Source organism: Salmo trutta, chromosome 9, assembly GCF_901001165.1.
Source record: "Salmo trutta chromosome 9, fSalTru1.1, whole genome shotgun sequence".
Taxonomy (NCBI): domain Eukaryota; kingdom Metazoa; phylum Chordata; class Actinopteri; order Salmoniformes; family Salmonidae; genus Salmo; species Salmo trutta.
The window spans coordinates 17,624,907-17,647,002 of NC_042965.1; the positions used below are offsets into that span (position 1 = coordinate 17,624,907).

The following is a 22,096-nucleotide window of genomic DNA, read 5'->3' on the forward strand; positions in this document are numbered from 1 at the left end:
GCATAGCCACGATGTTATTTTCTACTCCCTGTGCATAGCCACGTTGTTATTTTCTACTCCCTGTACATAGCCACGTTGTTATTTTCTACTCCCTGTACATAGTCACGTTGTTATGTTCTACTCCCTGTACATAGCCACGTTGTTATTTTCTACTCCCTGTGCATAACCACGTTGTTATGTTCTACTCCCTGTACATAGCCACGTTGTTATGTTCTACTCCCTGTACATAGTCACGTTGTTATTTTCTACTCCCTGTACATAGCCACGTTGTTATTTTCTACTCCCTGTGCATAGCCACGTTGTTATGTTCTACTCCCTGTGCATAGTCACGTTGTTATTTTCTACTCCCTGTGCATAGCCACGTTGTTATTTTCTACTCCCTGTGCATAGCCACGTTGTTATTTTCTACTCCCTGTGCATAGCCACGTTGTTATTTTCTACTCCCTGTGCATAGCCACGTTGTTATTTTCTACTCCCTGTGCATAGCCACGTTGTTATGTTTTACTCCCTGTGCATAGCCACGTTGTTATGTTCTACTCCCTGTGCATAGCCACGTTGTTATGTTCTACTCCCTGTGCATAGCCACGTTGTTATGTTCTACTCCCTGTGCATAGCCACGTTGTTATGTTCTACTCCCTGTGCATAGCCACGTTGTTATGTTCTACTCCCTGTGCATAGCCACGTTGTTATGTTCTACTCCCTGTGCATAGCCACGTTGTTATGTTCTACTCCCTGTGCATAGCCACGTTGTTATGTTCTACTCCCTGTGCATAGCCACGTTGTTATGTTCTACTCCCTGTACATAACCACGTTGTTATGTTCTACTCCCTGTGCATAGCCACGTTGTTATTTTCTACTCCCTGTGCATAGCCACGTTGTTATGTTCTACTCCCTGTGCATAGCCACGTTGTTATTTTCTACTCCCTGTGCATAGCCACGTTGTTATTTTCTACTCCCTGTGCATAGCCACGTTGTTATTTTCTACTCCCTGTGCATAGCCACGTTGTTATTTTCTACTCCCTGTGCATAGCCACGTTGTTATGTTCTACTCCCTGTACATAGCCATGTTATTTTCTACTCCCTGTATATAGCCACGTTGTTATTTTCTACTCCCTGTGCATAGCCACGTTGTTATGTTCTACTCCCTGTACATAGCCACGTTGTTATTTTCTACTCCCTGTACATAACCACGTTGTTATGTTCTACTCCCTGTACATAGCCACGTTGTTATTTTCTACTCCCTGTACATAGCCATGTTATGTTCTACTCCCTGTGCATAGCTACGTTGTTATTTTCTACTCCCTGTGCATAGCCACGTTGTTATTTTCTACTCCCTGTGCATAGCCACGTTGTTATTTTCTACTCCCTGTACATAGCCACGTTGTTATTTTCTACTCCCTGTACATAACCACGTTGTTATGTTCTACTCCCTGTGCATAGCTACGTTGTTATTTTCTACTCCCTGTGCATAGCCACGTTGTTATTTTCTACTCCCTGTGCATAGCCACGTTGTTATTTTCTACTCCCTGTGCATAGCCACGTTGTTATTTTCTACTCCCTGTACATAGCCACGTTGTTATTTTCTACTCCCTGTACATAGCCATGTTATTTTCTACTCCCTGTGCATAGCCACGTTGTTATGTTCTACTCCCTGTGCATAGCCACGTTGTTATGTTCTACTCCCTGTGCATAGCCACGTTGTTATTTTCTACTCCCTGTACATAGCCACGTTGTTATTTTCTACTCCCTGTACATAGCCATGTTATTTTCTACTCCCTGTGCATAGCCACGTTATGTTCTACTCCCTGTGCATAGCCACGTTGTTATTTTCTACTCCCTGTACATAGCCACGTTGTTATGTTCTACTCCCTGTACATAGCCATGTTATTTTCTACTCCCTGTGCATAGCCACGTTGTTATTTTCTACTCCCTGTACATAGCCACGTTGTTATTTTCTACTCCCTGTATATAGCCACGTTATGTTCTACTCCCTGTGCATAGCCACGTTGTTATTTTCTACTCCCTGTACATAGCCACGTTGTTATGTTCTACTCCCTGTACATAGTCACGTTGTTATTTTCTACTCCCTGTACATAGCCACGTTGTTATTTTCTACTCCCTGTACATAGTCACGTTGTTATTTTCTACTCCCTGTGCATAGCCACGTTGTTATTTTCTACTCCCTGTACATAGTCACGTTGTTATGTTCTACTCCCTGTACATAGCCACGTTGTTATTTTCTACTCCCTGTACATAGCCACGTTGTTATTTTCTACTCCCTGTACATAGCCACGTTGTTATGTTCTACTCCCTGTACATAGCCACGTTGTTATGTTCTACTCCCTGTACATAGTCACGTTGTTATGTTCTACTCCCTGTGCATAGCCACGTTGTTATGTTCTACTCCCTGTGCATAGCCACGTTGTTATGTTCTACTCCCTGTGCATAGCCACGTTGTTATTTTCTACTCCCTGTGCATAGCCACGTTGTTATTTTCTACTCCCTGTACATAGTCACGTTGTTATTTTCTACTCCCTGTGCATAGTCACGTTGTTATGTTCTACTCCCTGTACATAGCCACGTTGTTATTTTCTACTCCCTGTACATAGCCACGTTGTTATTTTCTACTCCCTGTACATAGCCACGTTGTTATGTTCTACTCCCTGTGCATAACCACGTTGTTATGTTCTACTCCCTGTACATAGCCACGTTGTTATGTTCTACTCCCTGTGCATAACCACGTTGTTATGTTCTACTCCCTGTACATAGCCACGTTGTTATGTTCTACTCCCTGTACATAGCCACGTTGTTATTTTCTACTCCCTGTGCATAGCCACGTTGTTATTTTCTACTCCCTGTACATAGCCACGTTGTTATTTTCTACTCCCTGTGCATAGCCACGTTGTTATGTTCTACTCCCTGTGCATAGCCACGTTGTTATTTTCTACTCCCTGTGCATAGCCACGTTGTTATGTTCTACTCCCTGTACATAGCCACGTTGTTATTTTCTACTCCCTGTGCATAGCCACGTTGTTATGTTCTACTCCCTGTGCATAGCCACGTTGTTATTTTCTACTCCCTGTGCATAGCCACGTTGTTATTTTCTACTCCCTGTGCATAGCCACGTTGTTATGTTCTACTCCCTGTGCATAGCCACGTTGTTATGTTCTACTCCCTGTACATAGTCACGTTGTTATGTTCTACTCCCTGTACATAGCCACGTTGTTATGTTCTACTCCCTGTACATAGTCACGTTGTTATTTTCTACTCCCTGTGCATAGCCACGTTGTTATTTTCTACTCCCTGTACATAGCCATGTTATTTTCTACTCCCTGTGCATAGCCACGTTGTTATTTTCTACTCCCTGTGCATAGCCACGTTGTTATTTTCTACTCCCTGTACATAGCCACGTTGTTATGTTCTACTCCCTGTGCATAGCCACGTTGTTATTTTCTACTCCCTGTATATAGCCACGTTGTTATTTTCTACTCCCTGTACATAGCCACGTTGTTATTTTCTACTCCCTGTACATAGTCACGTTGTTATGTTCTACTCCCTGTACATAGCCACGATGTTATTTTCTACTCCCTGTACATAGCCACGATGTTATTTTCTACTCCCTGTACATAGCCACGATGTTATTTTCTACTCCCTGTGCATAGCCACGTTGTTATGTTCTACTCCCTGTACATAGTCACGTTGTTATTTTCTACTCCCTGTACATAGTCACGTTGTTATGTTCTACTCCCTGTACATAGCCACGTTGTTATGTTCTACTCCCTGTACAGAGCCATGTTATGTTCTACTCCCTGTACATAGTCACGTTGTTATTTTCTACTCACTGTATATAGCCATGTTATGTTCTACTCCCTGTACATAGCCACGTTGTTATTTTCTACTCCCTGTATATAGCCATGTTATGTTCTACTCCCTGTATATAGCCATGTTATTTTCTACTCCCTGTACATAGCCATGTTATGTTCTACTCCCTGTACATAGCCACGTTGTTATTTTCTACTCCCTGTACATAGCCATGTTATTTTCTACTCCCTGTGCATAGCCACGTTGTTATTTTCTACTCCCTGTACATAGCCACGTTGTTATTTTCTACTCCCTGTACATAGCCATGTTATTTTCTACTCCCTGTACATAGCCACGTTGTTATTTTCTACTCCCTGTATATAGCCATGTTATTTTCTAGTTCCTGTACATAGCCATGTTATGTTCTACTCCCTGTATATAGCCACGTTCTTTTCTAGTTCCTGTATATAGCCATGTTATTCTTACTCGTTATTGTTATTCCCGTGTATTTTATTCCTTTTGTCACTATTTCTATTTATTTTTGTATTTTTTATATTTAACTCTGCATTGTTGGAAACGATCCGTAAGTAATCATTTCACTGTTAGTCTACACCTGTTGTTTACGAAACATGTGACAATTAAAATACAGTTTGATTTGATGAAGGCTTAACATACTGTTTTAGCCATAAACCACAAGGTGGCAGTATTGTGCTACATTTTCTGACATAGTAAGGACCTCTATGTCTATGGGAGAATCTCAATTGCATACTCCTCATATCCTCTCTCCTTGCCCCCTTCTCAAAACCAATTGTTAGAGAAGGTCAGAGGGGAGGGACCTCTGGCTTTTAAATCCAATGGATTTTGAGAAGAAGGAGGCGAGGAGAGGACACAAAGAGTACGCCATTGAGATTCTCCCTATGACTTACCAGCTATTTCCTGCAGTCGATCCTCATCCATGTTGGGGTCAAAGTCGCTGCCCAGCACGTCTGTGCTCCAGGTCTCACTCACTGTCTCAGAGATGTCCCGGTCATCTGTCAGGCCCATCATGTCGCGGATCTCAAACTTACGCAGTTTGTCATCCAGGTTGTCCTGAGTGGTGGCTGGGGGTGGGACAGGGATAATGACAATGTTATCACAGCTCAATGTAATGATCCCTGACATTGATTTCCCACAACACACCATGCTCATGCTCCAGTAGTTGTAGAGCCTCCACCCCATTGCTCCCTGATGGCCCAGCTCCCAGCTCAGACACAGACTCTCCCTCCAGGTCCAGAGACGACACCGAGTTAGACCGGTTGGACGGGCCTGTGCAAAGAAAACAATTACATTTAGACATTTCCAACTACAACGCATCAGATTACACAAGGTCCTCTTTTTGTGGTACATGAACAGTTACTGTTTACATAAGAACAGATACACTTATTACAGTAGTTTAACAGCCATTAACACCTCATTCCATGGTGAAACATTAAAAACATTATGTTGTGTTGCTGTAGTAACTAATAAGTCAGCAGGGCATGTGGGCTGTTAGAACGCTGACCCTCTGAGATGCCCTCCAGGTTGTCACTGCAGAGGGAGAAGCGCAGGGTTTTGTCTGGCTTGCCATGGTGCTTGGTGTCATCTGCAGGAGTGTCCCCTTGTGACCCATCAGTCAGCTGCATGGTCAACACCTGAGAGGGAACAGCACTGGTTACTGCCATCCTGGCTCTTACTGTGGGCTTCCGATAATGACAAATATACCTGTTATATAAAAAATGCATTGATCCTTCATTTCCAATGTTGTGTGCAAGTGTATATTACACCATATACTCTCCATAACAATGTGAATGTTCCACGCTCGTTAGTTACCTCATTCTCTGACATCATCCCAGGGATGGTCTGCTGGCTGCTTCCTAGTGAGATCACCAGCACCTCCTCTGGCATAACCTCCTGCAGGGACTCCAGAGAACTAGCCTCTGCCTCCCCCTGCTGGGCCAGCTCGGAACGGCTACGACTGCGGGAGGCTGCTGGGGGAGCAGGGAGAGAGACAGGGTATAAGGCTTTACTCATTCACTGACAGATTCAGGGGGAGCAGGGGCCGAGGTGTTAGTAACTAACAGAGGAGCAGGGGCCGAGATGTTGCTAACTAACAGAGGAGCAGGGGCCGAGATGTTGCTAACTAACAGAGGAGCAGGGGCCGAGATGTTGCTTACTAACAGAGGAGCAGGGGCCGAGATGTTGCTAACTAACAGAGGAGCAGGGGCCGAGATGTTGCTAACTAACAGAGGAGCAGGGGCCGAGATGTTGCTAACTAACAGAGGAGCAGGGGCCGAGATGTTGCTAACTAACAGAGGAGCAGGGGCCGAGATGTTGCTAACTAACAGAGGAGCAGGGGCCGAGATGTTGCTAACTAACAGAGGAGCAGGGGCCGAGATGTTGCTAACTAACAGAGGAGCAGGGGCCGAGATGTTGCTAACTAACAGAGGAGCAGGGGCCGAGATGTTGCTAACTAACAGAGGAGCAGGGGCCGAGATGTTGCTAACTAACAGAGGAGCAGGGGCCGAGATGTTGCTAACTAACAGAGGAGCAGGGGCCGAGATGTTGCTAACTAACAGAGGAGCAGGGGCCGAGATGTTGCTAACTAACAGAGGAGCAGGGGCCGAGATGTTGCTAACTAACAGAGGAGCAGGGGCCGAGATGTTGCTAACTAACAGAGGAGCAGGGGCCGAGATGTTGCTAACTAACAGAGGAGCAGGGGCCGAGATGTTGCTAACTAACAGAGGAGCAGGGGCCGAGATGTTGCTAACTAACAGAGGAGCAGGGGCCGAGATGTTGCTAACTAACAGAGGAGCAGGGGCCGAGATGTTGCTAACTAACAGAGGAGCAGGGGCCGAGATGTTGCTAACTAACAGAGGAGCAGGGGCCGAGATGTTGCTAACTAACAGAGGAGCAGGGGCCGAGATGTTGCTAACTAACAGAGGAGCAGGGGCCGAGATGTTGCTAACTAACAGAGGAGCAGGGGCCGAGATGTTGCTAACTAACAGAGGAGCAGGGGCCGAGATGTTGCTAACTAACAGAGGAGCAGGGGCCGAGTTGTTGCTAACTAACAGAGACTCAGGGGCCGAGATGTTGCTAACTAACAGAGACTCAGGGGCCGAGATGTTACTAACTAACAGAGACTCAGGGGCCGAGATGTTACTAACTAACAGAGACTCAGGGGCCGAGATGTTACTAACTAACAGACACTCAGGGGCCGAGATGTTACTAACTAACAGACACTCAGTGGGAGCAGGGGACGAGATGTTACTAACTAATAGAGACTCAGGGGACGAGATGTTACTAACTAACAGACACTCAGTGGTAGCAGGTGACAAGGTGTTACTCTGTAATACTCACTTACTGAGATTCAGGGGGCACAAAAGAAAGGGATCGGCTTCAACTATAATAATAATAATAATAAAAGCAAAAACGTAGGCTATACTAACTATAAACACAAAAACTCACGTACCTATACACAACTAGATACGGACTGCATTGCTTCTTAGATTACCTGTTAGCTGCTCCCAACCTTTCAGTTTTGCATTGTGAAAGAGGTATTGCAGTGAACAGAAAAATTTGACTCAATTGGATTCAATCATTAAAATCAATCAATCAATCTTTCCTAATAGAGACTGGATATTTTGCTCGACACTGCTTAGACAACCTGTGCTGTGTAACCCGTCCAGTGTAATACAGGTCAATGAGTACATCCAATAAGGTTCACAAATCACAAGTGCATGTCGGACTCGGTGAAGCAGTCACACTCCACATCCCAATCAGCACGTGGCATGCATACCATTCTAATGACTGACCTGATTGTGCTCTGGATGGTAATTATGATGCATTGCTTTATGCAGAAGGATCTAAGATCCCAACATCAGCAAAAAAATGTCTGACTTCAATTTTCTCTTTAGCCAAAAGCACGTATAATTAAACACAATAGAATTTACCACGTGAGTGAAAACAAGCAGCAGAGAACCAGGTATAAACCAGGTCTACAAGACTAGAGCACAGGGCAAAGCAGGCATGGTGAAAAGGCATGGTGACAAGAGCACATCTAGCAGCTAGCTCTATCTGGTGGTGAAGCAGTGGGACTGCAGCAGGGACCATGGCTATGAGCATGGCTGGTACTGGGTGTATGTGACTGGCAGTGGCACATGACTAGGTGGCACAAACACGCTTTAGTTCTAGTCAGCTTCACAGGGCTGCCAGGCTACCCACCAAAAGGGGTAACTAATGGAATGTGAGCAGACAGGGTGGTGGTTGTGGAGTCCCAGGAAGTTGCTAACTGTTGTCCTGGGTCGATCACAGGCAGCAAAGGAGGAAAGGAGGAAGAAGGTTGAGGGCAACAGAGAGAGAATACAGAGCGACTAGCAAGCAACTGTGTAAAACAGCTTCAAATTGAAAAGGTTCACATTTCAGTAGGGAAGCTTAAAGTGGCTTATTTCAAATGGAGGAGGATGTTGTCGCCATCACATTTAATTGATTTATTCCTAATGATGGAAGGTATATATTTCTCCATCCATACCAATTAAGAAAGGGTTCATTTATATTTTGTAATTAAATTGGCTTTCATTTGCGTAATGGATCTCCAATCTAGAGGCTGCTAATTACCTGTAGAACAGGCCTAGAACCTCATTAGCTTCCTATATAAGAGGCTTCCTGCAGCCATTACAACTTTAGCTACTTCACCTAGTTATTTATTACCATGAATGAAACAACCTATAGTTAGTACATAAAAAGGCTGGTTTCATTGTAATTTCAAACTGAACTCTCCAACTGGTGCAATGCTATAACAGGAATAACAAGTACTGGAGATAAACCCACGTATATCATTGTGCAGTACGTATTTCTCTGTCAGAAAGCCAGTGGCTGCAGGTCTACAGTAACAACAGCCGAGGAGGTCGGTAGGTAGGTACCTATGTTCCTGTTTTTTTTGTTGGCGGGGGTGGTGGCTGGGGAGAGCTGGGGGGTGTTGGAGGGGGTGAGCTCCAGACTGTTGCTCTTCACCGTACGGGACTGGGGCACGTTGGCCAGCATGGTCTCCAGGAGCATGTGCTCCTCCTCCCGGAGGTGGTCCCCTGCCATCACACTCCGTACAAAGTCCACCTGAACACCATAGGAGTTAATTACTTCATTTAATACTCTCACATCCTAGTTTCTATGAGGAATCCAATTACTTTTACTAAGGCTTCAATAGCTAAGCTGGTGGAGAACTTATGACACGGGTGATAAGTGCAGGGCTCTTCACAATTAAACTAAAAAGTTGGGCTTGAGACATGCCAATAGAATACAGCTAGGGTAATTATTGATTACCACACTAATGTTATAAGGAAAGGTAACTAAGGGAGGAGCCACAGAACAGCAATTCCCAGAGGATGTGGTAATACTTTGAGTACGCTACGGTAACTCCCAGTCCTTGAGACATAACAGCACTCTCAACAACCTGTGTGAAATGTCTCCTCCCTTTTTGGTCTGACAAGCCTGGACATGTCAAATTCACTTCCTGTAACATAGGAAGGTTTACTGTTGCCTGTCTAAAATGTGTACATACTGTTCCAGACTAGGCTAACTACAATATAAGCCACACAAGATTCAGACTGAAACAGTCAGATCAGCTGCGTACCAGGCAGAGGAGCTGACTGTGTGTCATGTACGCCACAGTCCTGCTGAGTCCTTCTAGTAGGTTCATGGAGGACATGGGCGGTGTCTCCACAGCTCTCCCTCCGATTACCACATCCAAGAAGGCAGCTACACAGCTCTGAGGTGACAAAAGCAGACAGTCAACTTCAATAATAAGGCAAGAAGCAAAACATGTATTCAGAATGTAATAAAAGCTACCCCATGGACAACCCGATTATATATTAAGATGTGTGTTTGAGGATCTTACCTTATCAAACTTGGCCAAACTGTTTTTCCTCCGGGGGTCTCCATCATCGTCAGCCATTGCCAACTGTTGAAGAAGCTGCCCTACCTACAGGACAAAGATAAATATTAGAATGCATAAAGGGGAAAGGTAACAATATTTGATCTTATCTAACATTTCAAATAGGATTCGTAAGCGGTCAATGTCCAGGCATGGATAAGAATAGTGTGGATGTATGAGTCTGTTGGGTCGTCCACTGACCTGCATGAGGTTGAAGCGAGCCACCTCGTTGATAGGGGCGTCTGAGATGATGCCGTACTGCTCAGGGTTGACTATCGCTGGGCAGATGAAGCAGGTGAGCAGCAGGTCCGTGCACATGGTCCGCACCTCTCCCACCTCCAGTCGTTCTACGCACGACAGCGTCTTGTACATCTGAGACACTATCCAGCGCAGGTTGTGGGGGAAGCAGTAGGTATTCTGCTTCAGGTAGCCGATGAACTTGTTGACCAGGGTCACCAGCTTGGCCTCGTTGGCTTCCACGGCGGCCGCCACCTTCTGCCTGTAGCCCTCCGAGCCCTTCTCCCCAAACAGGCGCTCCTGCTGGGCCGGCGTGAAGCGCTCCGTCACTTTGGAGGGGTCCGTCTCCAGGTGGTCCTCGTCCTCCACCAGCAGCTGCATGATGGGCTCGTGGAGGGTGGCGGTGAGGAAAAGCTTGGCCGAGTACAGCCCCTCGGAGAAGAGCTTGAAGAGGATGCTGAAGGCGCACGTGCCCCGCCGCAGCAGCCGCCGAGGGTTGTCGCTCTCCTTCAGCTCAAACTCCACCAAGTAGCGGAGGACCTGGAATTGATAGAAACAGCAGCACCATTACCATCAGATTTAGCAGTACAGAGGTTATAAATGGCCTCATCACACTACCTATGAGGACAGGTAGTGTTAAATAAGAGGTGGCTGCTGTGCATTTGGTGAGTGCATGTGGCTAATGGCTGTGTGTTTATAGTATAAGTGTATAGATCATAGATAAGAAAATGTCGGGGCTGCTCACCTGCAGCAGGTAGCGCTCATCCTCCTGCATGATACAGTTGCCGTAGAGTGAGGTGAAGACGGTGTAAATGACCCCCTGTGTGTGCTCCTGGTTCAGCCTCTCCCCAGCCACCAGGCAGGAGGCCAACAGCCGAGGGTTCTCGCGCACCCGACCCAGGAACTCCCCATAGATGCTCTCCTGAAAGCCCAGAGTCTTGTAGCCGTCCAGGAACTGCGTGTCCTCCAGCACTTTGGCATGCTGGCAGCATTCAGCCGGGGAGGCCTCAGCACTGTAGGACAGGGAGCTTTAATTACTACGAGAGCAGAAGGCTCCACAAACCAGTGGTTGGAAATGGGCAAGAGTGAGCTGTTGATTACTGATTGGAGTGACATGTAATTGTATGACATGCTTGCTGATCGCAGGACTCCTCTGATTCCTTGCAATTTCCCTTTTGGGCTGCTAATCTAAATAGTGCTCGGCTGTCTCTGACATGCACCGTGTTCGGCAGGATTTACAACAAACAACATGATCACATCAGGAAGATAAGACAGTTTAATACGGTGGGATCCTACTTTAGAACTACTAGTCTACTAGTTCACTAAAGGTCACACTGCCGAATGCAAACAAGATGAGGACAACTCAAAATGTATTTTTATAATGGTGAGTTCCTATTAGAACTGTTTCTATTCTCCAATTGGATCAATCTCGTTGAAATGCCCTGGTAACAACAGCTCTGGGGGACCCATGCTGACCTGGTGAGGATGAGCCGGTCGAGGTTGATCCTCTGCTGTTTGGTGATCCAGGCAGCACGGTACAGCCTCTCAGCAGTCTTCAGCACGTCCCCGTTGAGCCGCTGGATCAGCTGCTTCTCTGAAGCCACATACAGCCGCTCCTGCTTCAGGTGGTGGGCCAGAGTGTGGATGTCTGGCTTCACCATCTTTACCAGCTCACTCAGAGGCTAAAGACTGCAGAAGAGTGAGAGAAGAGGGAGATCAGCGACACTGGGGGATAAATGGTAATGAGGATGGTAATGACATCGTTGGCGAGAGAATGAGTACTGTGCAGTCAGGACAGAGCTACAGTTGAAGTAGGAAGTTTACATACACTTATGTTGGAGTCATTAAAACTTGTTTTTCAACCACTCCACACATTTCTTGTTAACAAACTATAGTTTTGGCAAGTCAGTTAGGACATCTACTTTGTGCATGACACAAGCCATTTTTCCAACAATTGTTTACAGACAGATTATTTCACTTATAATTCACTGTATCACAATTACAGTGGGTCAGAAGTTTACATACACTAAGTTGACTGTGCCTTTAAACAGCTTGGAAAATTCCAGAAAATGATGTCATGGCTTTAGAAGCTTCTGATAGGCTAATTGACATAATTTGAGTCAATTGGAGGTGTACCTGTGGATGCATTTCAAGGCCTACCTTCAAACTCAGTGCCTCTGCTTGACATTATGGGAAAATCAAAAGAAATCAACCAAGACTTCAGAAAAAAAATTGTAGACCTCCACAAGTCTGGTTCATCCTTGGGAGAAATTTCCAAACGCCTGAAGGTACCACATTCAACTGTACAAACAATAGTACGCAAGTATAAACTAGAGAATTATGACTTACGCCAATACCGATTGGAGGACCAAAAACTGCCGATACCAATTAAATCTGACGATTTTTATTAGGATATATAATAATGACAATTACAACAATACTGAATGAACACTTAATATAATACATAAATAAAAATCTATTTAGTCTCAAATAAATAATGAAACATGTTCAATTTGGTTTAAATAATGCAAAAACAGTGTTGGAGAAGAAAGTAAAAGTGCAACATTTGCCATGTAAAAAAGCTAACGTTTAAGTTCCTTGTTCAGAACATGAGAACATATGAAAGCTGGTGGTTCCTTTTAATATGAGTCTAAAATATTCCCAGTTAAGAAGTTTTAGGTTGTAGTTAATATAGGAATTATAGGACTATTTCTCTCTATACCATTTGTATTTCATATACCTTTGACTATTGGATGTTCTTATAGGCACAATAGTATTGCCAGCCTAATCTCGGGAGTTGATAGGCTTGAAGTAAAAAACAGCGCTGTGCTTCAAGCATTGTGAAGTGCTGCTGGCAAAAGCAGTAAAATACTGTTAGAATGAATTACATTTTGAATGCTTACGAGCATGCTGCTGCCTACCACCACTCAGACAGACTGCTCTATCAAATCATAGACTTAATTATAATAAACACACAGAAATACGAGCCTTAGGTCATTAATATGGTCAAATCCGGAAACTATCATTTCGAAAACAAAACGTTTATTCCTTCAGTGAAATACAGAACCGTTATGTATTTTATCGAACGGGTGGCATCCACAAGTCTAAATATTGCCGTTACATTGCACAACCTTCAATGTCATAATTATGTAAAATTCTGGCAAATTAATTAGTCTTTGTTAGGAAGAAATGGTCTTCAAACAGTTCGCAACAAGCCAGGCGGCCCAAACTGCTGCATATACCGACTCTGCTTGCACAGAACGCAAGAGAAGTGACACAATTTCCCTTGTTAATATTGCCTGCTAACATGAATTTCTTAACTAAATATGCAGGTTTTAAAAAAATATACTTATGCATTGATTTTAAGATTGGCATTGATGTTTAGGTACATTGGTGCAACGACAGTGCTTTTTCACAAATGCGCTTATTAAATCACCACCCGTATGGCGAAGTAGGCTGTGATTCGATGATAAATTCACAGGCACCGCATTGATTATTTGCAACGCAGGACAAGCTAGTTAAACTAGTAATATCAACCATGTGTATGTAGTTAACTACTGATTATGTGAAGATTGATTGTTTTTTTATAAGTTTAATGCTAGCTAGCAACTTACCTTGGCTCCTTGCTGCACTCGCGTAACAAGAGGTCAGCCTGCCACGCAGTCTCCTCATGGAGTGCAATGTAATCAGCCGTAATCGGCGCCCAAAAATGCTGATTACCGATTGTTATGAAAACTTGAAATCGGCCCTAATTATAAATCGGCCATGCCGACCTCTAGTATAAACACCATGGGACCACACCGAATTCATACTGCTCAGGAAGGAGAGGCGTTCTGTCTCCTAGAGATGAACGTACTTTGGTGCAAAAAAGTGAAAATCAATCCCAGAACAACAAAGGACCTTGTGAAGATGCTGGAGGAAACCAGTACAAAAGTACCTATATCCACAGTAAAATGAGTCCTATATCGACATAACCTGAAAGGCCGCTCAGCAAAGAAGAAGCCACTGCTCCAAAACTGCCATAAAACAGCCAGACTACGGTTTGCAACTGCACATGGGGACAAAGATCGTACTTTTTGGAGAAATGTCCTCTGGTCTTATAAAAAACAAAAATAGAACTGTTTGGCCATAATGACCATCGTTATGTTTGGAGGGAAAAAGGGGGCAGCTTGCAAGCCGAAGGACACCATTCAACCGTGAAGCACGGGGGTGGCAGCCTCATGTTGTGGGGGTGCTTTGCTGCAGGAGGGACTGGTGCACTTCACAAAATAGATGGCTTCATGAGGTAGGAAAAGTATGTGGATATATTGAAGCAACATCTCAAGACATCAATCAGGAAGTTAAAGCTTGGTCGCAGATGTGTTTTCAAAATGGACAATGACCCCAAGCATACTTCCAAAGTTGTGGCAAAATGGCTTAAGGACAACAAAGTCATGGTATTGGAATGGCCATCAAAGCCTGGAACATTTGTGGGCATAACTGAAAAAGTGTGTGTGAGCAAGGAGGCCTACCAACCTGACTCAGTTATACCAGCTCAGTCAGGAGGAATGGGCTAAAATTCACCCAAGTTATTGTGGGAAGCTTGTGGAAGACTACCTGAAACATTTGACCCAAGTTAAACAATTTCAAGGCAATGCTACCAAATACTAATTGAGTGTATGTAAACTTCTGACCCACATAGCTTTTATTGCTTTCATCACATTCTTAAATAAATCTCTACTATTATTCTGACATTTCACATTCTTAAAATCAAGTGGTGATCCTAACTGACATAAAACAGGGAATTTTTAAGGGTTAAATGTCAGGAATTGTGAAAAACTGAGTTTAAATGTATTTGGCTAAGATGTATGTAAACTTCAGACTTCAACTGTACATGCAGGGCAGTTTGGAGTAGATTTACAAGTGAGGACAATGGATCATTTTTATTCTCAGAGTAGAATCCTGAGGAAGAGCAGGAAAGGCCATGTTGGCAGAATCCTAGCTCACACACTGACAGAGGAAGTAGACTGTCAGTAGTCAAGGCAGAAACACTAGTTCTATTGGCTAAGATTGACAGTGGGGGAGGGGCTTTTAAACAATAGCAAGCCACTACTCTCGCTCACACAAGCATCTGGTAGCATTATTCACAGCACGAGAGTATATGCAAATCATATTAGTCTTCCTTTACTTCACACACAAACCAGACAGAATGCATGAAATTTAAATGATTTCCAAGAGCATTCTTTGACACAAGGTTCTTTGTGGATGGCTGCTACCAAGGAAAACTGACAAGATTGTGAGGCTAGGAGGCCTGTGAAAACAGCCAAGAGAACCCTGCCTCAGAGCTTGCACACAACTACAAAGGCTTCATACTATTAAACGTATGTAGTTTGAGGCATAAATATTTTAATGAGGCTTAGAAGCGTTTTCTTAACCATGTCATGCCAGATAAGAAAGGTTAATCATGGGTTATACACAAAGTCTCTGTGATCCTTTAGTAGGCTAAATCCAATGATGGACTGGCCACTGTGGAGTTTTCTGGAACCATGAAGACACTGGGGGATCTTGGGTAAATAAATAAAAATCTGTCAAACACTTACTTAAGGCTAATCAATAGATTAATGACCAACATAGTGTACCAGTCCATGAGAATAAGCATGTGCGGTAGGCTCTTGAAAGAGTAGACTACATTTGTCACAGTCCTGTGTGGAAGTAAAGGATGTAGGCCTAGGGCCGACACACAGGTGGTACTGTAGGACCTGTGGCCTGGTAGGGGTAAAGCAGTTTCCGAGTTGAAGATTTGTTGAGTAGACCTACCTAATGAGTAAGTAATGGAAAAGGACGGGGAACTCAAAAGCAGAAGAAAAACCACTGTAGGTGGTGTGAAAAGGCACAGGCGGGGGTGTGCGAGACAGAATGGTAGTTAGCGGTAGGTAGGCTAGAAATAGAATTCAGTCCAAAGCCATCCCTCCCAACATTACGTACATGATGCTTAGGCTCAGAACAAGGAATCATTGTGAAGCAAACCATCTGGAAAAGAAAACTGAAAAGCACCTCAACCAGTGATGCAGCTCACCACACAGCACATTTATGGAGGTGTTTGGAACACAGCCCAAACATTCCCTCAGTTGAACATGCAACACAAGCCAACAGAACAAAGTGCTTTTTATAGACACACAGAAAGGAATCACTTTCTAAAGGCACTCGAAACTCAAACACAAAGTCCCCTTTTCACTTCCCCTCAACATGAGATCAAATAGGACTGTTTGCATGAGCAGGTTAAGGACTCCAGTTGTATTATCTGTGGTACGCCACGCCACTGCCTAGCCCAACAGCTGAGCAGCAGCTTCAAGGGCTGTGTCCCTTTGAAATTCGTCAGGCCTTCTTCCGTTGGACTGCAGACATTTTACCAGCTCCTGTGTGCAATGGTTTGGGGTGCACGCTGCACCTCCCAACAATCACCTCTCAGAAGGAGCTCACACACCACAAAAAGACATGGCAAAACTCTACCCAACCTATTCCAGCAATCCAGCCCCACCACATCCAATTGACAACATAAGATAGTCAGATATTTGGTCTTAGATAATTAGGAAAATACAAATATGAAACTGAAACCAGGGTAAGCAGGGTAGCTGAAAGTGAGGTAGTGGTGGAGGTAATAAACAGCCTAAAGTACTTCAGTCAGAACGAGGATCTGAGAAATTATTCACTACATCACCGAAGCTCAGGAATAGTGAGTGTTGGACAGCACAATAAAAATGTGAATAGGAGACCCGTGTCTCTTTCATGCGCGAGTTCCCCACAGACATTGTTTGTCACATCTAGTAGGCCTACCCTATGCCTGTCCTACAACTACTGTGTAGGAACACGTTTATTTTTTATTTTTTTAAAAGACCTCCCACATACTTTTGTATATGCGTTATACAGTGTAGTGTATGTGGACACTCCTTCAAATAAGTGGATTTGGCTATTTCAGCCAAACACGTTGCTGACAGGTGTATCCAATTCAGCACACAGCCATGCAATCTCCAGAGACAAACATTGTCAGTAGAGTGTAGAGGTCGACTGATTAATCGGCATGGCCGATTAATTAGGGCCGATTTCAAGTTCTCATAACAAATCTGTAATGTGCATTTTTGGACGCCGATTATGGCCAATTACATTGCATTCCACGAGGAAACTGCGTGGCTGGCTGACCACCTGTTACGCGAGTGCAGCAAGGAGTCAAGGTTAGTTGCTAGCTAGCATTAAACTTATTTTATAAAAAAAAACATCAATCTTCACATAATCACTAGTTCACCTAGTAATATCATCAACCATGTGTAGTTAACTAGCTTGTCCTGTGTTGCATATAATCAATGCGGTGCCTGTTCATTTATCATCAAATCACAGCCTACTTCACCAAACGGGTGGTGATTTAGCAAAAGCACAATCGTTGCATGAATGTACCTGACCATAAACATCAATGCCTTTCTTAAAATCAATACAGAGAAGTATATTTTTTTAAACTTGCATATTTAGTTAAAATAAATTCATGTTAGCAGGCAATATTAACTAGGGAAATTGTGTCACTTCTCTTGCGTTCATTGCACGCAGAGTCAGGGTATATGCAGCAGTTTCGCTCGTTGCGAACTAATTTGCCAGAATTGTGCATAATCATGACATAACATTGAAGGTTGTGCAATGTAACAGCAATTTTTTTAACTTAGGTTTGCCACCCGTTAAATAAAATACGGAACGGTTCCGTATTTTACTGAAAGAATAAACGTTTTGTTTTCGAAATGATAGTTTCCGGATTTTACCATATTAATGACCTAAGGCTCGTATTTCTGTGTGTTTATTATAATTAAGTCTATGATTTTATATTTGATAGAGCAGTCTGACTGAGTGGTGGTAGGCAGCAGCAGGCTCGTAAGCATTCATTCAAACAGCACTTTACTGCGTTTGCCAGCAGCACAGCTCTGTTTATGACTTCAAGCCCATCAACTCCCGAGATTAGGCTGGCAATACTATTGTGCCTATAAGAACATCCAATAGTCAAAGGTATATGAAATACAAAATAGTATAGAGCGAAATAGTCTTATAAATTCCTATAATAACTACAACCTAAAACCTCTTAACTGGGAATATTGAAGACTCATGTTAAAAGGAACCTCCAGCTTTCATATGTTCTCATGTTCTGAGCAAGGAACTTTTGACATGGCATATATTGCACTTTTACTTTCTTCTCCAACACTGTTTTTGCATTATTTATTTAAGACTAAATCGATTTTATGTATTATATTAAGTTAAAATAAAAGTGGTCATTAAGGATTGTTGCAATTGTCATTATTACAACAAAAAACTAAGTAAATAAAAATATATAAATAGGCAGATTAATCGGTGCCGGCTTTTTTTGGTCCTCCAATAATCGGTATCGGTGTTGAAAAATCATAATCGGTCGACCTCTAGTAGACTGGCCTTATTGAAAAGCGCAGTGACTTTCAACGTGGCACCATCATAGGATTCCACCTTTCCAACAAGTCAGTTCGTCGAATTTCTGCCCTGTTAGAGCTGCCCCGGTCAACTAAGTGTTGTTATTGTGAAGTGGAAACGTCTAGGAGCAACAACGGCTCAGCCGCAAAGTGATAGGCCACACAAGCTCACCGAACGGGACTGCCAAGTACTAAAACGCGTAGCACGTAAAAATTGTCTGTCCTCGGTTGCAACACTCACTAGAGTTCCAAACTGGATCTGGAAGCAACGTCAGCAAAATAACTGTTCGTAGGGAGCTTCATGAAATGGGTTTCCTTTGCCGAGCAGCCACACAATCCTAAGATCACCATGTGCAATGCCAAGCGTCGGCTGGAGTGGTGTAAAGCTTGTCGCCATTGGACTCGAGAGCAGTGGAAACGTGTTCTCTGGAGTGATGAATCACGTTTCACCATCTGGCAGTCTGATGGACGAATCTGGTTTTGGCGGATGCCAGGAAAACACTACCTGCCCCAATGCATAGTGCCAACTGTAAAGTTTGGTGGAGGAGGAATAACGGTCTGGGGTTGTTTTTCATGGTTCGGGCTAGGCCCCTTACTTCCAGTGAAAGGAAATCTAAACGCTACAGCATAGAACGACATTCTAGACGAGTCTGTGCTTCCAACTTTGTGGCAACAATTTGGGGAAGGCCCTTTCCTGTTTCAGTATGACAATGCCCCCGTGCAGAAAGTGAGGTCCATACAGATATGGTTTGTCGACATCTATGGACTTGTATGTTTTTCTGTCATGCGTAATGTGCAGTAGCCTATATCACATATGTATTGGATAACGGCACAATTATTTTGACTTTTTGGGGCTTGGGATCATTAAATGTCTAATGTAGGGCTCGACTTACAGTAGTGAATGCATACATTTCATTTTCATTTCATACATTTATTTTTTTCTTCGTACTTGGCCCCCCGTGGGAATCGAATCAAATCAAATGTATTTATATAGCCCTTCGTATATCAGCTGAAATCTCAAAGTGCTGTACAGAAACCCAGCCTAAAACCCCAAACAGCAAGCAATGCATGTGAAAGAGGCACGGTGGCTAGGAAAAACTCCCTAGGAAAAACTCCCTAGAAAGGCCAAAAACCTAGGAAGAAACCTAGAGAGGAACCAGGCTATGAGGGGTGGCCAGTCCTCTTCTGGCTGTGCCGGGTGGATATTATAACAGAACATGGTCAAGATGTTAAAATGTTCATAAATGACCAGCATGGTCAAATAATAATAATCATTGTAGTTGTCGAGGGTGCAACAAGCACGTCCGGTGAACAGGTCAGGGTTCCGTAGCCGCAGGCAGAACAGCTGAAACTGGAGCAGCAGCATGGCCAGGTGGACTGGGGACAGCAAGGAGTCATCATGCCAGGTAGTCCCGAGGCATGGTCCTAGGGCTCAGGTCCTCCGAGAGAAAGAAAGAAAGAGAGAAAGAGAGAACCCACAACCCTGGTGTTGCAAACACCATGCTCTACCAACTGAGCTACGGGGAAGGCTGTGTTATATATGCTTTATAATGTTTTTGAATGACACCGGTTTTGGCGAGAAATACTGTGTTACCCGGGAGAAAAATTATTTATTCTCGGGGTTGAAACATTTGTAAAATACCGGAAAAATAACCCTAGTGATATCTTTAATGCCTACAACCTTGGGTTAGGCTATCAGATCCCAGGGATTACAAATTAGTAAACGCTTCCTCTTACACAACCATACCCAAAAGGAGGGCATTCTGTAGGTCAAAGCAGTGCAAGCATGAAATATCTGCAAAGGCTTTAAGTTCAGAGGTGGGAGCAAATGGGGAGACATTCTGTATGCCTAAAATCAACACCTTCACTGAGATGTACGCTCAAAATCTTATTTTGCTAAATGTAGGCCAAATGCTGCCTGCCAGGAAGACAAAGCCTGACAGTGCACTCCTACGCTGAATGAGACATCCTGATCCTCTGCTCTGGAGCGTTCAACATCCTAACTCCTGACCTTGCCAAAACATAGACTACTACCTTGCCTCGGAACAACACTACTAGTACTCCAGGGGCAAGGTCAGTTGAGATTCAAAGGAACCTGAATGATGTCCAATGTCTGGTAGATCACAATAACTCAAGAATAAAAAATAAAAAAATCTATGAGCACACTTCTCTTCATTTGTGTGATTGAGATGTATTCATGTTTTGGCTCTAACAATTAGCCTAATCAAAAGGTAAAGTGCATTCCTTAAATCAACATAAATTAGTGTGACCATTCTGTTTTGAAAACCTTTGAGCCCCGCTTGATACACACACACACACACCTGGTTCTCTACGGTTCATCCTACTACCCTAGTCATGAACAGTCACGGCCACTGCACTGGGTGGGGCTCAATTCTACACCTAATGTAGGGGATCAGGTGGGTAAGGAGAGGCGACCGCCGTTCGCTAGCTAGTTAATTATTCAAGCAACCAAGACAACTTGCCCATCTAGTAATTTTTAGGGCCCCAGTATTGTCTTGTTTAACACAGTCGACATCTTGCGTAATTGTTAGTTTAACTAGCTAGTTAGCTAACTAACGTTAGTTACTAATACTAGCTAATGTGTCACCGTCGGCCTCTGTTGTAAACAGTTAGCTAGCTTCCTTTCATTATACTGGCATACGTTAACAGTGAAATGCTAGCAATCTAGCTAGTTAGAAAGCTTGCTATTAGAGGCGCATTGGTTAGCTATCTAGCCAACTATCTAATTATCTAACTAACGTTAACACTAACAGGTCGCTATAGCGTAGTTAGTTTGTTAACTAGTATCTAGGCACCTATCAAAATATTTAACTAGTTATCACAGAGAGCATAGCTAACGTTACTGTACTTAGCTATCTATCAACAACGGTAACCGTTAACTAGCTTACTAGCTCGTTGGTTAAGTAACGTTAGCTAGCGACCTAGCCAACTTGAAATGTTGCAGCACTGTTACTAGCCAAACATCGAGCTACGGTGGGATACCTTTATAGGGATATGTCAATGTTGCCTGGGTAGGCCAGGCTGGCCAGTTGTGGAAGAAAATAGCGTTCAATCACGGAGGACGTCCAAGAAGTAGCTAGCTAACGTTAGCAGAAGAAGGCCAGCGATGAAAACAGAACTAGCTAACGCTTTAGCTATAACACGAATTCAATGACTTACCAAACAAGTTGTTGATAGTATACCAGTTCTTTATGGAATCCCTATAACCGTGAAATAATGTCAGTGTCTGACCAGTTAAATCGCTAGATATGTCTATTCCAGACCGTTCCTGATCTCCCCTCTTCGTCAGAGCGCTAGCTCAGTCAGCTGTCATCTGCTGTCATCACGAGTAGGCGCGCTCCACCCGCATGCGCGCTGGGCCACTGAGATTTTAGTAAATATCTCAACCTGGAATAGTTTGGTGAGTTTTCTGTTTTTACATTTAATAAGAGCTAAGTAAGAGCTTGTTTATAAATGTCGTCTGTAGTGGACTTCAGGATGCTAAACTATGTTTTCTTACTTACTGTACACATTTACGGTAATGTTAAACAAATATCACATTTACTAATAACCGATTCCTCTACATACACATACAGTTAAAAAAATACACCAATAAAAACAAAAACACTTATGTAAAACATATATACAGTACCAGTCAAAG

General features: G+C 43.6%; 1 protein-coding gene across 7 annotated transcripts in view; it reads right to left on the bottom strand.

The window, feature by feature from the left end:
- LOC115200062 (GTPase-activating protein and VPS9 domain-containing protein 1) overlaps positions 1-21,793 on the bottom strand; it is a 39,307-nt gene extending 17,514 nt beyond the window's left edge. For 2 of the 7 annotated variants that reach the window (XM_029762755.1, XM_029762758.1), the window contains exons 1-12: positions 21,616-21,790; positions 11,459-11,671; positions 10,728-10,995; positions 9,947-10,522; positions 9,710-9,793; positions 9,446-9,580; positions 8,739-8,928; positions 8,041-8,115; positions 5,650-5,807; positions 5,342-5,471; positions 4,981-5,106; positions 4,728-4,901 (exon numbers count right to left, since the gene is read on the bottom strand). In XM_029762755.1, coding sequence (XP_029618615.1) covers positions 4,728-4,901; positions 4,981-5,106; positions 5,342-5,471; positions 5,650-5,807; positions 8,041-8,115; positions 8,739-8,928; positions 9,446-9,580; positions 9,710-9,793; positions 9,947-10,522; positions 10,728-10,995; positions 11,459-11,643 — 2,101 coding nt within the window. In that variant the 5' untranslated portion in view covers positions 11,644-11,671; positions 21,616-21,790. Of the gene's footprint in view, positions 1-4,727; positions 4,902-4,980; positions 5,107-5,341; positions 5,472-5,649; positions 5,808-8,040; positions 8,116-8,738; positions 8,929-9,445; positions 9,581-9,709; positions 9,794-9,946; positions 10,523-10,727; positions 10,996-11,458; positions 11,672-21,615 lie in introns of all 7 variants that reach the window. The other 5 variants (XM_029762762.1, XM_029762759.1, XM_029762761.1 and 2 more) reach the window with 4 other exon arrangements.
- Positions 21,794-22,096: the final 303 nt, after the last annotated feature.